General features: G+C 38.0%; 1 protein-coding gene across 5 annotated transcripts in view; it reads left to right on the plus strand.

The window, feature by feature from the left end:
• Nucleotides 1-16949, plus strand: part of Usp40 (ubiquitin specific peptidase 40) — an 85699-nt gene that overhangs the window by 7293 nt on the left and 61457 nt on the right. For all 5 annotated transcript variants that reach the window (XR_003378179.1, XR_003378180.1, XM_026786255.1 and 2 more), the window contains exons 5-10: nt 1904-2068; nt 4375-4521; nt 6716-6859; nt 10637-10765; nt 14386-14481; nt 15977-16084. Coding sequence is in view for 3 of the 5 variants with exons in the window: in XM_026786255.1 (XP_026642056.1) it covers nt 1904-2068; nt 4375-4521; nt 6716-6859; nt 10637-10765; nt 14386-14481; nt 15977-16084 (789 nt within the window). In the remaining 2 variants the exon portion in view is untranslated. The remainder of the gene's footprint in view (nt 1-1903; nt 2069-4374; nt 4522-6715; nt 6860-10636; nt 10766-14385; nt 14482-15976; nt 16085-16949) is intronic.

Genomic DNA, 16949 nt, shown 5'->3' on the forward strand with positions numbered 1-16949 from the left:
GGGAATTGAACTCAGGACCTTTGGAAGAGCAGGCAATGCTCTTAACCTCTGAGCCATCTCTCCAGCCCCTTAATTTAATTTCTTTATTGGTTCTTTGGGAGTTTCATATTGTGCACCCCAATTCTTCTCACCTTCTGCTTCTCCCGTATCCTCTCCACAAAAGAAAATTTTAAAAAACCAAAACAAAACAAAGTAAGCAAACAATCAAAAACAAAAACAGAATAATGCCCCCCTCCCAAAGCAACAACAACAACAACAACAAAACCCTCTTCGTTCTTCTTTCCTGCTCTCCAACACCTCTTTATTTGTCCCGAGGCATTGGGAGCTTTGGCATCATATAGTATACCCTTTGTCCAATCAACTTTACTAGCAACTGTTCATTGCAGTGAGTCATGCTGAACTGGCCTAGGGAAAGGTAGCCTTGCTTCTCTGAACACTGCAGCACGAGTGACTGATCTTGAGGGAATGGGCATAGGGGGCTGACTCTGCCCTCTCGCCTGAGGCAGGTGGCCCTAGTGGCCCAGACTGACCAGCTCAACTACCACCCAGGCCCACAGCCTGGTTTTTTTTTTCTTTTTCTTTTTTTTCTTTGTGTGTGTGTGCATGCGTGCATGTGTTTTTTGAGACAGGGTTTTTTTTGGTGTAGCCCTGGTTGTCGTAGAACTCACTCTGTAGACCAGGCTATTCTTGTATTCACAGAGATCTGCCTGCCTCTGCCTCCCGAGTGCTGGGATTTAAGACATGCACCACCACCACCTGGCTGAAACACTTTTCTTAATTCTTTTATATTTTGTAAGTAAAGGACTGAACCTGGGTGGTAGAAGGTCTCTGAGGTAACTTTGCCAAATAAATGGTTGCTTAGAAGCAGACCTTGAAGTTTTCCTTCTTTTTCAAGCCAGTGATAGAAGACAGATTTACATTGCCTGCTATCTTTTATTTTAAAGGGCAAGGAAAAGATCACCAGTCTCATACTTTGTTTCAGCTTTCATCCCCTTTATCTGACGTATGTCACATAAACTTAATTTTATATTGTTTCTTTGGCTGCCTCTCTTTCTACACACTGAATTAATTGTTCCTCTGCCTCCTTTTGACTTTCCATGGTGAAGGCAACAGTAACATCAATGTGCCAAGGCTGAAAGATACCTTGCTGTGTCTGTGACACTTTTATGTCAGTGGAATGGGCTCAGTGGCACTTGCTGTTCTGTTTAAGGCCCCAGCTCCTCCTGGTGCTAGGTCTTAGCCCCCTAATTGTCCCTTTCACTGCCCTTCTCTGCTTCCTGATGAAAGAGCACGTCTTGGAGGGGCAGATTGTTCTGAAAGACTAGTTCACACACGGTCAATGACTCAGAATGGGTTCAAGTTGAGAGTCAGTTTGAATTTTTCTCAGCAACACTACATTGCTCTTTTTTTGTTGTTGCTGTTGGTTTATGCTTCCAAGTAGTCAGTTCTGGTTTCTGCTGTTCTCAGACGTTGTGATCTAAGTGAGGTTTACCTGTTCATCCACTACTGGCGTCTACACTGTCTAAACCTGTCCTGCTCTTTCCTCTGTCTTCCTGTGACAGGGGCAGGTGGGTGTTCTGTCATAATTCAGAGCACACTTCACAGTCACTGAGTGAGTTGAATTGTTTGTGCACACTAAACATTGCCTATTATAATTTTGTTTTGAGGTATAAATAAAAATAGGTGGTAATCTATACATCTATTCAAAGTTTTTCTTATATGTTTAATTGATAGCATTCTTAAAAACATAAAGCAAAAGTTATATTTAAAAGGCAGCTGTTTTAGCTGGATATTGTGCCTATAATGCAAGCACTCAGACTCAAACAGAAGATTGTAAATTCAGGGCCAACCTTGGCAACCCAAAGACCTTGTCTCCAAACAATAACTATTTTTTATTTTTTAGGAAATGAGACAGCATGATGTGCAGGAACTGAACCGAATTCTCTTCAGTGCTTTGGAAACATCTTTAGTTGGGACTTCTGGCCATGACCTCATTAATCGTCTATACCATGGCACCATTGTGAACCAGATTGTTTGCAAAGAGTGTAAGAATATCAGTGAGAAGCAGGTGAGCAGACACAAGTTCCTCTGCTTACAAATATTGTCAAGTATAATTCTTACAATGAAATCTGCTGTGCTCCGTCCACCACATAGTTTTTGGGGATTGAACTCAGGTTGTCAGGCTTGGTGCTAGGGACTTTTGCCCATCTCCCTAGCCTGCAAATTCTTAAAACAGTCTTTATTCAGTTCTCATATATTCTGATACATGTTCTTAAAAAAGGTTTGAGGAGATGTTTACATGTAGACATCTCATGAAAGAAGCCAGTGTAAAGACATTTCACTAAGGGACTCGAGAGATGGCCGGTGGTTGAGAATGCTTGCTGCTACTCTTCCAAAGGACTGTTGCTCCATTCTGAGTACCAACGTAGGGCTGCTCACAGCTGCCTGTAGCTCCATCTCCCAGGGATCTTCTGGGCTCTGCAGGCACTGGTAAACACGTGATACACACACACACACACACACACACACACACACACACACACACACACACACAGGGAGAGAGAGGGAGAGAGAGAGAGAAGAAAGTTTAATTATGGAGGTAATAAAGACAGGATATCAAAGACTATTTAACTAACGAATCTCTAAATAATAGGTTTAGTTTGCTAATAACCTTCAGGAAGTGTATTTGCAATGTATGCTTATATTTATATGATATGTAAACTGTCATCTAGAGCTGGTACAGTTCTGTTTGAATTATGACTTTCATTTCTTTGTGATAATATAGATTGCCAATTGAGTTTGATTGGGAATTTGTGTCAATGAAATCATCTCTGTTGCTTTTAAAGTCCTAATCAGCAAATGGCTTCATTACTGAATATTTAATGAACATCTCCTATTATTATGGTAGGAGTCATAGGAAGTTTTTTTTATCTGATTGAATGGAAATTTTAATACCATTTTCCAAATGCATTTGTTGCTTTTTTTAAGAAATAGATGCAAATATATATTAATAAATATGTGTTAAATAGATCTATGGTTTTTTCATTTATTTATTTATTTGTTGGGGTTCTTGAGTTTGAGCTGAAGGCCTTGCGTAGATAGTTACAGGTGCTGGGCAAAGGCACTGCTGCGAATTCCAACTCCAGTCTTTTTATTTCTTAAGGAAGAGTTGGGAATAAAAGCAGTATATCTGGCCTTTATTCCTGTGCTAATAGAAACTGTCTTGTTAGGCTAGTTTGAAAATAACTAAGATGTCCTGTTTGTCTTTGATTGAGCTCTAATGCATTGATTTACAAAGCAATGGTAAAACATGACATGCAAAAAGCATATCAATTATAAACAGTAACTTTTATGTGCATATTGTTAACATAAAGGATTAGTCCTGTTACTTAAGAGCTTTGCCATGAATTAAACTAGTGCTCTGCTACTTTACAGTCTTGATAAACTCTTTAAAAAGTCCTACTACATGCATGAACAGAATTAGAAATGTGATTTAAACTTGCAAAATTTTAACAGCATTTATTGCTAGAAATAAAATTCAAATGTAATTTCAGTAGATTTAAGAGATTTCCTTTTTATAAAGTGCCATCTTTTTAATTTTCGTAGAAATACCTGCTTAATCTGGATCAAAATTTGTTTTCTTGTCATTTTCTCAGCATATCTTAAACCAATCTTAGCAAAAAAAAATGAGGAAGTTTACAGTAGAAAAATTCAATTCTACTTGAGGATTGCTATTATCATTTTAAAGATTAAAGCAGTGCTAATCAACTGTGTGCAGGTGTGTGAATTTGCAAGCGTACATGTTTGTGTGCATGTGTACGTGTGTACATGTGTGTGCTATATGGTGTGTGTATGTGTGATACTTTAACGCAGGTATATATATATATTTTTTGCAGTTTATTTCCTGGGGAAACATGAGGTTTTATTTCATATACATTTAAACTTATAAACCTTTCTCTTTTAAACTGTTTTCTTAATGTACTTTAAGCAAAATTATAGTTTTATTTAGAAAGAATAGTGATAAGAATTTACAATATAGGGCTGGAGAGATGGCTCAGAGATTAAGAGCACTGCCTGCTCTTCCGGAGGTCCTGAGTTCAATTCCCAGAAACCACATGGTGGCTCACAGCCATTTGTATTGAGAACTGGTGCCCTCTTCTGGCCTGCAAGCATACATACAGACAAAACACTGTATACATAATAAATAAATAAATCTTTTTTTAAAAAAAAAGAATTTACAATTTATAATCATGGCATATATATTTTCTTATGTGCAAATAGAAAAATATATATTTGATAATTCTCTATATATTTCAGTTGTAAACTTCTGTGAAATCATTTGTTATCTCAGTGTAATAATCTTTCATATTTCAGGAAGACTTCTTGGATCTGACAGTTGCAGTCAAAAACGTATCTGGTTTAGAAGATGCACTCTGGAACATGTATGTAGAAGAGGAAGTTTTCGACTGTGACAACCTGTACCACTGTGGAACCTGTGACCGACTGGTTAAAGCAACAAAGGTAACCATGCCTTCCTTTCCTTTTTGCCTGGAGACAGGAAGGTTTGCCAGCTCTAGTCACCTGTGTGAAGTCAGGAAAATACACTTAGCTGCTTTGAATACTACAGATTGAGAAGATGCTTATGTCATTAGCTGTCTTTAAATTTTTAACAGAAAAAGTTAAGCTTTATTAACCTAACTACTTTCATGGAAAAATGTATTTGAGCCTTAGTCCAGTATGCCTGTTATTAAGTGTCAGGAATGCTTATCTAAGTTCGGCATCCTCCTCCTCCTTGTGAACAGCAAGTCAAGAAGACTAGATGAGAGTGGCTGATGTCTTCTCAGTCTGAGCTGAGACGGAAGGTGAACTTAGTGACCTGTATGGAACTCTGTTCAGATTCAGGTCTGTTCATTGTGGCCATGTATAGTAATCCCTGTAGGCTTAGTTACTCTGTATTCCAGGGAGACGAAAATCTCCAACGAGAAGAATCAGGGGGCTACCACTCGGATGAATGCACTGCTCTCTGTTATGTCCATACATTATGTATTTTGTTCATTGCTCCATTGTGATGCTACTCTGTTTTGAGATGGCAGTGCCTCAGAAACTGAAAACTGGCCTCATGCTTGTTACTGTGTTGTGTCAGCTGCGGGAAGGGTTCTCTACCCTACTCTAGTTTATGTACTTATTCTCCTGGAGTCTGACCTGTGTATTGTGTCTTCAGAAGGTAGACTTGGAAAACCTTTTTGAGTTGTTTTTTTCTCCTTTATCCTCTAGCAACCAAGTATATTTCTTTTTCAACATCCTTTCACAGCTGTGTGTGTGTGTGTATGTGTGTGTGTATGTATGTGTGTGTGTGTGTGTGAGAGAGAGAGAGAGAGAAAGAGAGAGAGATTAATAAATGTTTCATTCCTCTGACTTGGATGTGCCGCTTGCTGTACCTCTCCCTTCTCAGCTCCTTCTCTACCTGTGACCAACATAGCACATAGCACTTTTTTCTTAGCCATATTGAGTTAAGTTTCTTGTTTAGTTTAGGTACATCTTTGGAATGAGTTTAGAAATCTTCCATCTTATAATACATACTTTTTTTTCTTTTGTTTTTTAACAGTCTTGCTGTGTAGCCCAGACTGTTCAAGAACTTGCTCTATAGCCCAGGTTGTCTTCAGACTCTCATTCCTCCTCCTTCTAAATCTTGGATGATAAGTGTATACTACTATTCCTAGCCTTATTTCACCTTTTTTTCACCCATAGAATATATGAAATGTAACTTTAAATAGTTTAGTAATATTAAACATATATAATTATTGATTATTTTCTAATGAGAAACATTTTTCTTCCCTAAGGGCACCAGTGAAAGAGCACTGGGGACAGCTGATGGCTCTTAAAAAGCAGCTTAACTAGTATTTTGTTTTAAATTGAGGAATTAAAACAGCAGCAAGGTATATGCTTTTGAATTTAAGAAACAACAGATGGAAACTGGAGACATGGTTCAGTGGTTAAGAGTACCAGTTACTCTCCCAGAGGACAAGAATAGATTCCCAGGACCCACACAGTGACTCACAACCATTTGTAACTCCATTCCCAGGGAATCAGGCAAAACACTGAGAAGAAGGTCAGAGAGGTATTTTTATACACAAAATAAAAATAAATCTTAAAGAAACAATAATAAAACCCCATCAGTAGGTATTGAATCCTGGAGAGTCAAGAGTCCCTTTTCAGTCTAATGACAACTATGACTCTTCTCTCCAGAAAAAAAAAGTAAATACATGTACAATTTTTAATCATTCAGAGTTCTAGTTCTTCACTGAATAAGATCTGTGTGTTTGCTAAGTGGAGCAAAGATCCAAAGATCAAGGTGAAAGGCCAAGGGCTAGGCAGGAAATGAACAATGAGAGAGAAGGAGCACCCAGTTAGGACACACACATCAAATAGTAATTTTAGATAACAACCCTAAAAGCATAAAACTGGGGCTTGTAAATGTTTTTGTTGTATGCATAATTGTACAATACCATCCTTAGTTCCATAAAGTAAATGAGTTTATATTGAATTTAGAATATGCTTGTGTGATTTAAGTTTATATTGAATTCAGTATATGTTTATATGATTTAAGGACATATTTATAACTGTGTCATATGTCATTTTTTGCTATTTTACATAGCATTATGTATCCTCTTGTGTAACTGCATTTTTAAAACTTTGTTAATTTTTCTTTTTACAGTCTGCCAAATTACGTAAGCTGCCTCCTTTTCTTACTATTTCATTACTAAGATTTAATTTCGATTTTGTGAAATGTGAACGCTACAAGGAAACTAGCTGTTATACGTTCCCCCTCCGGATCAATCTCAAGCCTTTTTGTGAACAGGTTTGAACCTTTGATTTCTTTCCCTTCCAAGATTAAAATACTCAGTTTATTGTAGATTTTCTTAACCATGGCCCCATGGCAGCCAAAGTTGTACCTTGAACAGGCAGCTGAATTTGGTATTGTGTAAGAGACTCCCAGATGTACTTGTTTTGAAAGCGTGAAGGGGTCTTGGAGAGCAGCTGAGGCTTGGTACTCTGAGAGGTCAAGAAAGGTCATTGGTGAAGGTGCATCCTCTGGAACTGTACTAGCAGTTGAAACCCCAGCATTGAAAGGGTCATGGAGGGAAGTTAAGGCAGGAGCCATGCAGTGGGACTAACCTGAGCCTAGAAGACAGTCTGTGTGAGCTGAAGAAGGTAGATCTAGAGAGGTGACCCAGTCCCTTGGGGGAGCCTAGATCATGAGTGTATCCCAGGCATTGAGCTCTGGGTTGTTTACACTGTTCAAGTTAGTTTGGCAGTCCAGATGTGACTGTGCCTACTTCTTCCCTCTTGAAGTAAGAAAGTGCTTATTTTTTTATTTTACAGGAGCCCACAGTTGAGAGACTCTAAACTATTAAAGATCTCTTAGATTTTTAAGAGTTTGAATATTTTAAAGAAACTGAATTTTGAAGTGTTTGAATTTTTAAAGACTATGGTACTTTTAAAAGTTGGAATGTTTTATAGTGTGATGTTTATTAATATGTGATCTTGGAGATGAACAAGAAAGGAAGGAGTATGGTTAAATAGCATTATATTGGTATGTCAAGTTGTATTGGTATGTCAATTGTTTTTAATGGCAACTTGACACACCTGGTATCATCTGAGAGAAGGGAACCTCAATTGAGAAAATGTCTCCATAAGATCTTGCTACAGGTAAGCCTGTAGGGCATTTTCTTAATTAGTGATTCATTTGGAAGGATCCAGCCCATTATGGGTAGTTCCACCTGTGGGCTGGTGGTCCTGGGTTCTATAAAAAAGCAGTGGAGCAGAACCAGTAAGCAGCACCCTTTCATGGCCTCTGCATCAACCCCTGATTTAGGGTCCCTCCCTGTTTGAATTCCTGCCCTGGTTTCCCTCCAGATATATAAGACAAATAAACCCTTTCCTCCCCAAGTTGTTTTTGTTATGGTGCTTCCTCAGAGCAATAAGAATGCTAACTAAGGCAATAAGGTATAGAGTTCTCTGGGTATATTACATACCCAGGAGTGAAGAAGCTGGGTTGTATGGTAGTTATATTTTTAATTTTTTGAGAAATCTCCAAACTGATTTGCACAGTGGCTGTATTAATGTTCTCCTCCAGCAGCATTTCTTTCCACAGCCTCACCTGTATTCTTTGTCACACTTAATGAGAGCCATTCTGATTGTGAACAAGTGGTATACCTCAAAGTAGTTTTAATTTGCATTTCCCTGATGGCTAGGGTTATTGAGCACTTTTTAAAGTAGTTATTAGCCATTCATGTTTCTTTCTTTTCCTTCCTTCCTTCCTTCCTTCCTTCCTTCCTTCCTTCCTTCCTTCCTTTCTCCTTTTTTTTTTTTTTTTTTTTGGTTTTTCGAGACAGGGTTTCTCTGTGGCTTTGGAGCCTGTCCTGGAACTAGCTCTGTAGACCAGGCTGGTCTCGAACTCACAGAGATCCGCCTGCCTCTGCCTCCCGAGTGCTGGGATTAAAGGCGTGCGCCACCATCGCCCGGCTCTCCTTCTTTTTAAAAACTGTCCATTAAATGTGTCTGTTTTTGTGTTGACTGGCAGTTTTTATTGGCATTAAGGTCTCATTTCTTGGTAAATTCTGGATATCAGGCCCTTGTCTGAGTGTAACTATGAAGCTGTGAAAGCCTTTTTTCCATCCTGTACACTGTCTGTTAATTCTGCTGATTTTTTCTTTGCTGTACAGAAACTTTTATTTTCATGTGGTCTCATTTTTTGATACTGGATTAGTTCCTGTGTATTGGTATTCTATTCAAAAAGTCTTTGCCTTCTCCATTATCTTAAACGGTGTCCCCTATGTTCTAGAGATTTCAGGGTTGCAGGCTTTAAACTAAGGTTGTGATCCAATTTAAATAGATTTTTGTACAGGTAAAAGATTAAAATCTAACTTCATCTTCTGAAGTAGAAACCCAGTTCTGCTAGCACCATTGTTGACTTGGCTGCCTTTTATCCAGTGTATGTTTGTCAAAAATTAAGTGGCATAGATTTGTCATTTTGTTTCCAGGTTCTCTGTTTTTCCCATCATTCTACTTATTTCTTATTACAAGTAATTGTTTACAAAATCCAGCTATTGAATTTCTGTACTAAAAAAAAATTGTATTTTTTTTTTAACTTAATAGCTGAGCCTCGCTCTACTTTGGGTCTCACTAGTGAGCTCTGCACTGTTTGTTTTGTTACATGAATTACCATCCCTGGGGTCTAGTAGTGCCTGCTGGCTCTGAGCCTGTTACTGACACACTCAGAAAAAAATTATTTTCCTAGAGCTACTAATATACTTGTTTCTCCTTTTATAAAAGGTAGTTTATAACATGATTCCAACCTATTTTGATATATCAAAAAAACAGGCACGTATCTAGGAAATCCACATTAATTAATTTTACTTTTGATTTTCTATATTGAGAAAAAGTGGTCATTTTTTATCTTTCTGTGTCTTATCTTTTGTCTGAATGAGACATTTTTAAATGATGCCCACTAAAAACCTGTAGTTAAGGAAATAAATTCTTCCCATGTACACATTGTACATTGCAGGTGACACTGAGTTCAAAGCCGGACTAGACCTTATGTCTCATGTCATGTGGTTCACACTCCTAGAATGTCTGCCTCCTTCCCTCCCTTCCCTTGGTCTCTCCCTCTTCTCTGTTTTCTTTCTCTTTCTTTCCTTCCTTTTTGTTGTTGTTTTTATAGACAGAGCCTCATGTAGTCCAAGGTAGCATAAAACCTGCTGTGTAGCTAACGATGATCTCCCAAGTACCGGAATTACAGAAGTGCACCATCTTAGCTGGCTTTTTTTTCCTTCTGCATCTAGAATTTAAAGCATCTCTTAAATATAATGTATTTTTTTCATTGTCACTGTAGGAGTTGACTTGTTGGGTCCCTTGTGATTGATTATATGGTCAGTCTATTAATTATAGAATAAGTTGATCATACATTTAGTAAAGCAAAAAGGAACCTGGTTATTCCACTAAACTAACAGGCTCTGAACAAGACTAGCTGCTGTTCACAATTGCTGAGTTCCTATTCTGTGCAGAAAACTAACGTGCTAGGAGGGCCTTGACCTGGAGGTACACAGCAACCTTCTTGGGATATCAGACAGTTTATGTAGGAAAAGAGCATATGTTCTAAACAGCATAATGGGTACGACACAAAGATGGTTTTCTCTACTAACAGTCTCTACCACAAACTCATTATCTTAGTTAACACCAGTAAAAAAATAATAATAATAATAATAACATCTTCATGTTATTACATGTATTCAGTGTGGTCTGATTGGCAATAAATCTCTAAGTTAAGACTTAAAATTCAACTGTGCATAGTGGTTATATATGCCTATAATGTTAACATATAAGATGGTGAAGCAGGAGAATCTCCAGGAATTTGAGGCCATCCTCAAAGAAATGAAAAACTTTTCTTCTTTAATTTAAGCCCAAATTGTTTAAATTTTTCTTTATCCTTAGATAGCATTCTAATCAGGAGACTTAGCAGCAAAGGGGCCTTACTGTGAAGTTTGAATACTACAAGGGTGCTTTTTACTAGTTTCAGGGTTCAGAGTTCTCTTCCCTTATTAAACTATGCTAATGTTTATTTTTCTTCTTTTAGAGTGAACTGGATGACACGGAATATACATATGACCTCTTCTCCGTCATTATCCACAAAGGTGGCTGCTATGGAGGTCATTACCATGTGTACATTAAAGATATTGATCATCTAGGAAACTGGCAATGTCAAGTAAGCTTACAAATTTCTTTAGAAATAACTGTAATTCCATTGCATTTCTGTTCCTGTTACAGTATTCTGTTGATCATTTTGCCTTTAGTATGTATATACCTCTCCTTTCCTAAAGGTTCCTTTTACGTGTACAGTTCCTGTGTGCCCTCTACCTAGAGTCTCCAGTTATTTTCCTTTTGTCATATTTGTGCATGTGACATATACTCCTACACACTAGTGACCTCATTGTAGTGAACAATTTGTAATAAAGTTGAGAGCATCTGGTCGCTTTGCTTCTAAATGCTTCATGTTTGTCTATTCAGCACAAGGATATTCTTTTCCTCTAGCCATCCATAAAAATCACAGACCTTTAAATTTGTCTGTTACAGTCTTTTCCAGGAGCACAAGGCCTTGCTCTGGTCTGAAAGGTACACCTGCATCTGAGCCAGTTCAGCCTGAGGGAGTCTGTCTCTGTTTTCCTCCTGTAGTTTTGCTCAGCTGCTTTCAGGGTTGTATCATTTTTCCAGCTGGCAGCCTATTGACTCATAAAATATTTGCATGATATTTTATTTTTAGTTTTAATGGTTCTTCTGTCTTCCCTTAGGGTTGTGGGTTCTAGAAGATCTCTTTAAATTTTGTGTTGATCTCTTCAGCAGTGACTTGCTCTTCTGCAGAAATGTTAGCACTTCTGCTGTTAGTGTGACTTGAAGGAACAGGTTTTGTGTTCTCTTTATTGCCTATCTGGTGTTTTGATTTTGTATTTCCTGTCTGTCTGTCTGTCTATTTGACACTGTCTTATTTTGCAGTCAGTGGTACCTTGTAGCTGACACTCATCCTACCTGTCTCCAAGTTCTGAGACTTCAGGCATAGGGGTGAACTTTCACACCCAGTTCCTTCTCTATTGAAGTCCTGTCTCCTCACAAAATCAAGGGTACTCTGAAGAAAGTGAGCATGGTGGCACACACCTGTAAGTCTAGCACTTGAAAGGCCAAGGCAAGAGAATCACCATGAGTTTGAGACCAATCTGGGCTGCAGAGTTTCAGGCAAGCCTGATCTACAGCGTAAGACCCTGTCTCAATACAAACCAAAGAGAATAAGCAGAATATGGATTTTGTAAGTTCTTGCTATATTTTCCTTTTCATCTTTTTCTGTTTTTGGTTTGTTTTTTTTTTTTTTTCAAGACAAATCTTTTGAGACTGACTCAACAGATGGGTTCTTTTACCATATAGCCAGTGTCAGAATTGAGTGGAGATGTAGGGCATTCACTACATCTTAAAAAAAAAAAAAAAAAAGAATTGGAGGACTGGTTGTTTGAAAATTGGTCCCTTTTCTCCCTGTTTTGAGTCAGCCCTGGGCTTTCTTCCCTGAAGCTGTTCTTAATGAGCATTGAAATGGAAATTGTGTCCACAAGACTGGGCTTAGTTACTGTCCTGTTGCTGTGTAAAATGTCTGGCCAAGGGAAGAACCCTTCATTTTGGTGCACAGTTACAGAGTCCAGTGCATCGTGGCAGGGAGGTCATGGAGTCAAGAGTTCAAGGATACAGCTGGTCACAGTACATCTTTGATCAGGAAGCAAAGGGAGATGAATGTGTGTATTCAGTGCACGCCCTCCTTTTAGGATCCCAGCCCAAGAGAATGGTGCTACCCATAGTGAGTGAGCCATTCTACCTCAGTTAACCCCATCAAGATCATTCCTCACAGGCGTGCCCAGAGATTTTAGAATTTGTCAAGTTGACAATTAAAATTATTATTTTGTATATTTACTAAAAAATCACCTTAAAAAGAAGAAGATGCTTTCATTTCATCTACTTTATCATAGATGCTTTTATTTCATCTACTTGATCATTTTTAATGATTTACAAAAGATGATAGATCTGGTCTGCCATAATATGTTATTTCTTAGTTACTTTTTCTTAGTGTTATAAATTAGCAGTTATAGTTTTAGCTAGTTTAAAATACCTTTTCATTGGACTGGAGAAATGGCTCAGCTTGCTGCTCTGAAAAAGTGCCTAAGTTCAGTTCCCAGCACTTCCATCGCAGCACACAACCATCTGTTACTCCAGTTCCAAGGGATCTAACACCGTCTTCAGGTCTCTGAGAGCACCAGGGACACATGAAGTGCACAGATAAGCACTCATACAAAAAATTAAATTAAAATATTTTTTAAAAAAATTAGAAATCTAAAAAAGTTATACATTACCAAAAAAAAAAAAAAGCACACAAAAAAACGTGAAGAGCTCACGCCTTTGATCCCAGCACTCTTAAGGCAGAAGCTGGTGGATCTCTGAGTTCAAGGCCAACTCGGGCTAAGTAGTGAGACCTTCTCAAAACCAAAATAGAAACAAAACAAAACAAAAAAATAGTTTTTCAAGGTGGTATATGTATTTTTGGGTTTTGTTTTTGTTTTTCGAGACAGGGTTTCTCTGTGTTGTCCTGGATGTCCTAGAACTCATTCTGTAGACTAGACTGGCCCAAAACTAGAGATCTGCCTTCCTCTTCTTAGTGCTGGAATTAAAGGAGTGTGCCACCACCATCTGACTATATGTATGTTTTTTAAAGTCCACAAAATTTACCTGGCAAGGGGAATGTGCCATAATGCACAGCCTGGACTGTTAACTTTTTAATGATAAGGAAATAGAAGTCAATGTTTAAACTGAGTTTACAAAAATGGGTAGGATTTCCTTAAACCAAAACAAGAGACTGTAAGCGTAGTAGTGAAGACCAAAAAATATTTTTAAATGAATGGAAATGAACACAAATTGTAGGAGACACCACATTTCTTAGCTGGAAAATGTTGAAATATATATATTGCTATGTCTTAGACGCTGTTCTATCGCTGTGAAGAGACATCATGACAAGATAAAAGAAAGCATTTAATTGGGGGCTTACTTACAGTTCAAAGGTTTAGTCTATCATCATGGCAGAGAGTCTGGAGGCATGCTGGCAGGCATGCTGCTGAAGAAGTAGTTGAGAGCAACATCCTTCTCCACAGACAGAAAGAGAAAGCCACACTGAGCCTAATGTGAGCTTTTGGAAAGCTCAGAGTCCATCCCTAGTTATATACCTCCTCTAACACAGCTATACCTTCTCTAACAAGGCCACACCTCCTACTCCTCAAATAGTGCCACTCCTTGATGACTAAGTTTAAATATATGAGCCTATGGAGGACATTCTTTTTTTTTTAACTGTTTTTTTTCTTTTTTTTTAAATTTATTTATTTATTATGTATACAATATTCTGTATGTATGCCTGCAGGCCAGAAGAGGGCACCAGACCTCATTACAGATTGTTGTGAGCCACCATGTGGTTGCTGGGAATTGAACTCAGGACCTTTGGAAAAGCAGGCGATGCTCTTAACTGCTGAGCCATCTCTCCAGCCCTATGGAGGACATTCTTACACAACCACAAGCTAGAATCTGTCTCATAGTACTAATTTGTATATAAAGCCATAGAGATTAAGTAAATTGTATAGAATTGTTTGTTGGAACCTGGCACTCAAAGCCAGGTCTGCCTGATTCTCCAACTTGTATAGATTATGATGATATTTTTATCTTTTGTCCTCCAGTGACTTAAACATTTTTATTTGGTTAATTCCTTTAACTGGCATTTGTGAAAGAAACACTTGCTATTTTCTTTCTTAGGAAGAGATAAGTGATTCAGATGTGAACTTGGAAGCTCTTCAGAATGAAGACGAGACTGATGATCCATTGATGATTCTAAAAACAATCTTATTGCAGGTAGAGTATTTGTACTTGTTTGTGTGCCAGTAATTATTTAGATGTATTATGTTTGTGTATATGATGTATTTATATGTATGAGAATATCAGATAAGATTATTTTAAAGCTACCTCTAAATTGGAATATGGTTCCGTTGTAACTTTTTTTTTTAAAGATGGGGTCACATTTTTTGTAATCAGGCTGGCCTTGAACTCACAGAGATCTGTCTGCCTTTATCTCCCCAGTGCTGGGATTAAAGGTGTGTGTCACCACACCCTGATTTGTTTTAATTTAATCACTAAGTGCAAGTCTCTTTGCTTTAATCTCTCATTTTGAGAGCATGAAACAAAAGAAATGCCTTGAATTTGGGGCCAGCCTGGGCTACAGAATGAGAGTCTGTTTCAAAGAAAAATCTATTTGTCCTGATACTAGAAGCACTAGCAAAAAGACAAGTGCCAGGAATGTGGCCCAGTTGGTAAAGTGCTTGTCTAGCTTATACAAGTCCTGGTACCACATAAAGTGGTATATGAAGTGCCATATAATACCAGAACTTGGGAGGTGGAAGTAAGAGGGTCAGAAGTTCAAAGTCATTCTCACATACATAGCTAGCCTGGGCAACCTAAGACCCTCTTAAAACAAACAAAAGAGCATTTTAACCTATGTCTTTGGAGTTCTTATCTGTAAGCATATCCTATTCTGAAGTATTGGGGCTAAAGGTACAACATAGTAATTTTAGGAAGACATAAAAACCTGTGTCAGCAAGATCTTCCTTGTTTGTTCTTAAAAAATCATAAATAATGTCAGGAATGTGACAAACTGCAGAACTCTCTCTGGATGTTGCTCTTTGAATTTCTGTCTGGGACTCTTGGCAAATGGGTTTTCAAATTGAAGGTCTTCTAAACTGATACTTACGGTTACTTTATTTTTTTTTTTATTTTTTATTTTTTTTTTTTTTTTGGTTTTTCGAGACAGGGTTTCTCTGTAGCTTTGGAGCCTGTCCTGGAACTCCCTTGGTAGACCAGGCTGGCCTCGAACTCACAGAGATCCGCCTGCCTCTGCCTCCCGAGTGCTGGGATTACAGGCGTGCGCCACCACCACCCTGTTTTTTTTTTTAAATAGTGTTGTCTACTTCTTTTTTTATTTATTTATTTATTAAGTATACAATATTCTGTCTGTGTGTATGCCTGCAGGCCAGAAGAGGGCACCAGACCCCATTTCAGATGGTTGTGAGCTACCATGTGGTTGCTGGGAATTGAACTCAGGACCTTTGGAAGAGCAGACAATGCTCTTAACCTCTGAGCCATCTCTCCAGACCCCTTACGGTACTTTAAAAACATAGTCTTTTCCTGTCTTTGGGAGATGAAAGGAAAAAATTTTTAAAAAAACATAATCTTATTGATCCCATTATAAGTTTGTGCTCTAGGGAAGAAGAGCAGGTGTACTCCTTTTGCTCCCTTGAATTTGTGGTATCATTATTTCTCACCAGATGTTAACTGACTATATTTCTTTCATAAGGAGGAGACCAATCAAATTCCTGTTGATCAGCTGGGCCAGAAACTCTTGAAAAAGACAGGAATATCTTGGAACAAGAAGTACAGAAAACAGTATGGAGCACTAAGAAAGGTAGTGCTGGCATCAACATGGGCAGTCATCATCCCAGGAAACCCTATCATGGTCCTAGCAACACAAGTTCCTATGTAAATGGAGCTTTAAAATAGATGAAAATAATCAGTGTTTTTGTTGAGTGGTTGGAATTCTGCTGGTATATTACAGATCATATACAGTGTATTTAGAGTATTTAAGCAGGAAAAGAAGCTGTTAATCACAATGAAGTTACTTTAAAGCTCAATGAGTAGCAAAGCCAATCATCTCACTTTAAATCATCTGGGTTTAAATGAGACTCAAAAGCTAGTGTTACCAGAAATGAAGCCACTTTACAGAGAAAGCATTTACCTGCTCTTGGGAATGTTGAACAAGTAGTTAGACCACCAGAAAAGCTCATGTTCCACTACTTGAATTTGTTTTGTAATGATGTTGCTTTAGAGATTCTATCTATGATCTCTAATTTCCTGGCATAAAATTTGCTCAGAATGCCCTCATATTATCCTCTTAGTGTCTTTAGAACTTGAAGTTTTGAGCTTCTTTTTCATTTCTGATGAATTAGATTTATTTCCTTGTTTATTTCCTCCCATCAGTGTTCATAGGGGATTGTCTTGATTTGCATTTCCCTGATCGCTAAGGAGGTTGAGCATGACCTTAAGTGTCTTTTGGCCATTTGAACTTCTGTTATGAATTCTCTGTTCAGCTCAGTGCCCCATTTTATATTTGGGTTGATTAGCCTTTTACGGTCTAGCAGCATTGTTTGTAATAGCCAGAACCTGGAAACAACCTAGATGCCCTTCAATGGAAGAATGGGTGAAGAAAGTATGGAATATATACATATTAGAGTACTACTCAGCAGTAAAAAACAAGGACTTCTTGAATTTTG

The sequence above is a fragment of the Microtus ochrogaster genome, linkage group LG4, assembly GCF_000317375.1.
Source record: "Microtus ochrogaster isolate Prairie Vole_2 linkage group LG4, MicOch1.0, whole genome shotgun sequence".
Lineage (NCBI taxonomy): Eukaryota > Metazoa > Chordata > Mammalia > Rodentia > Cricetidae > Microtus > Microtus ochrogaster.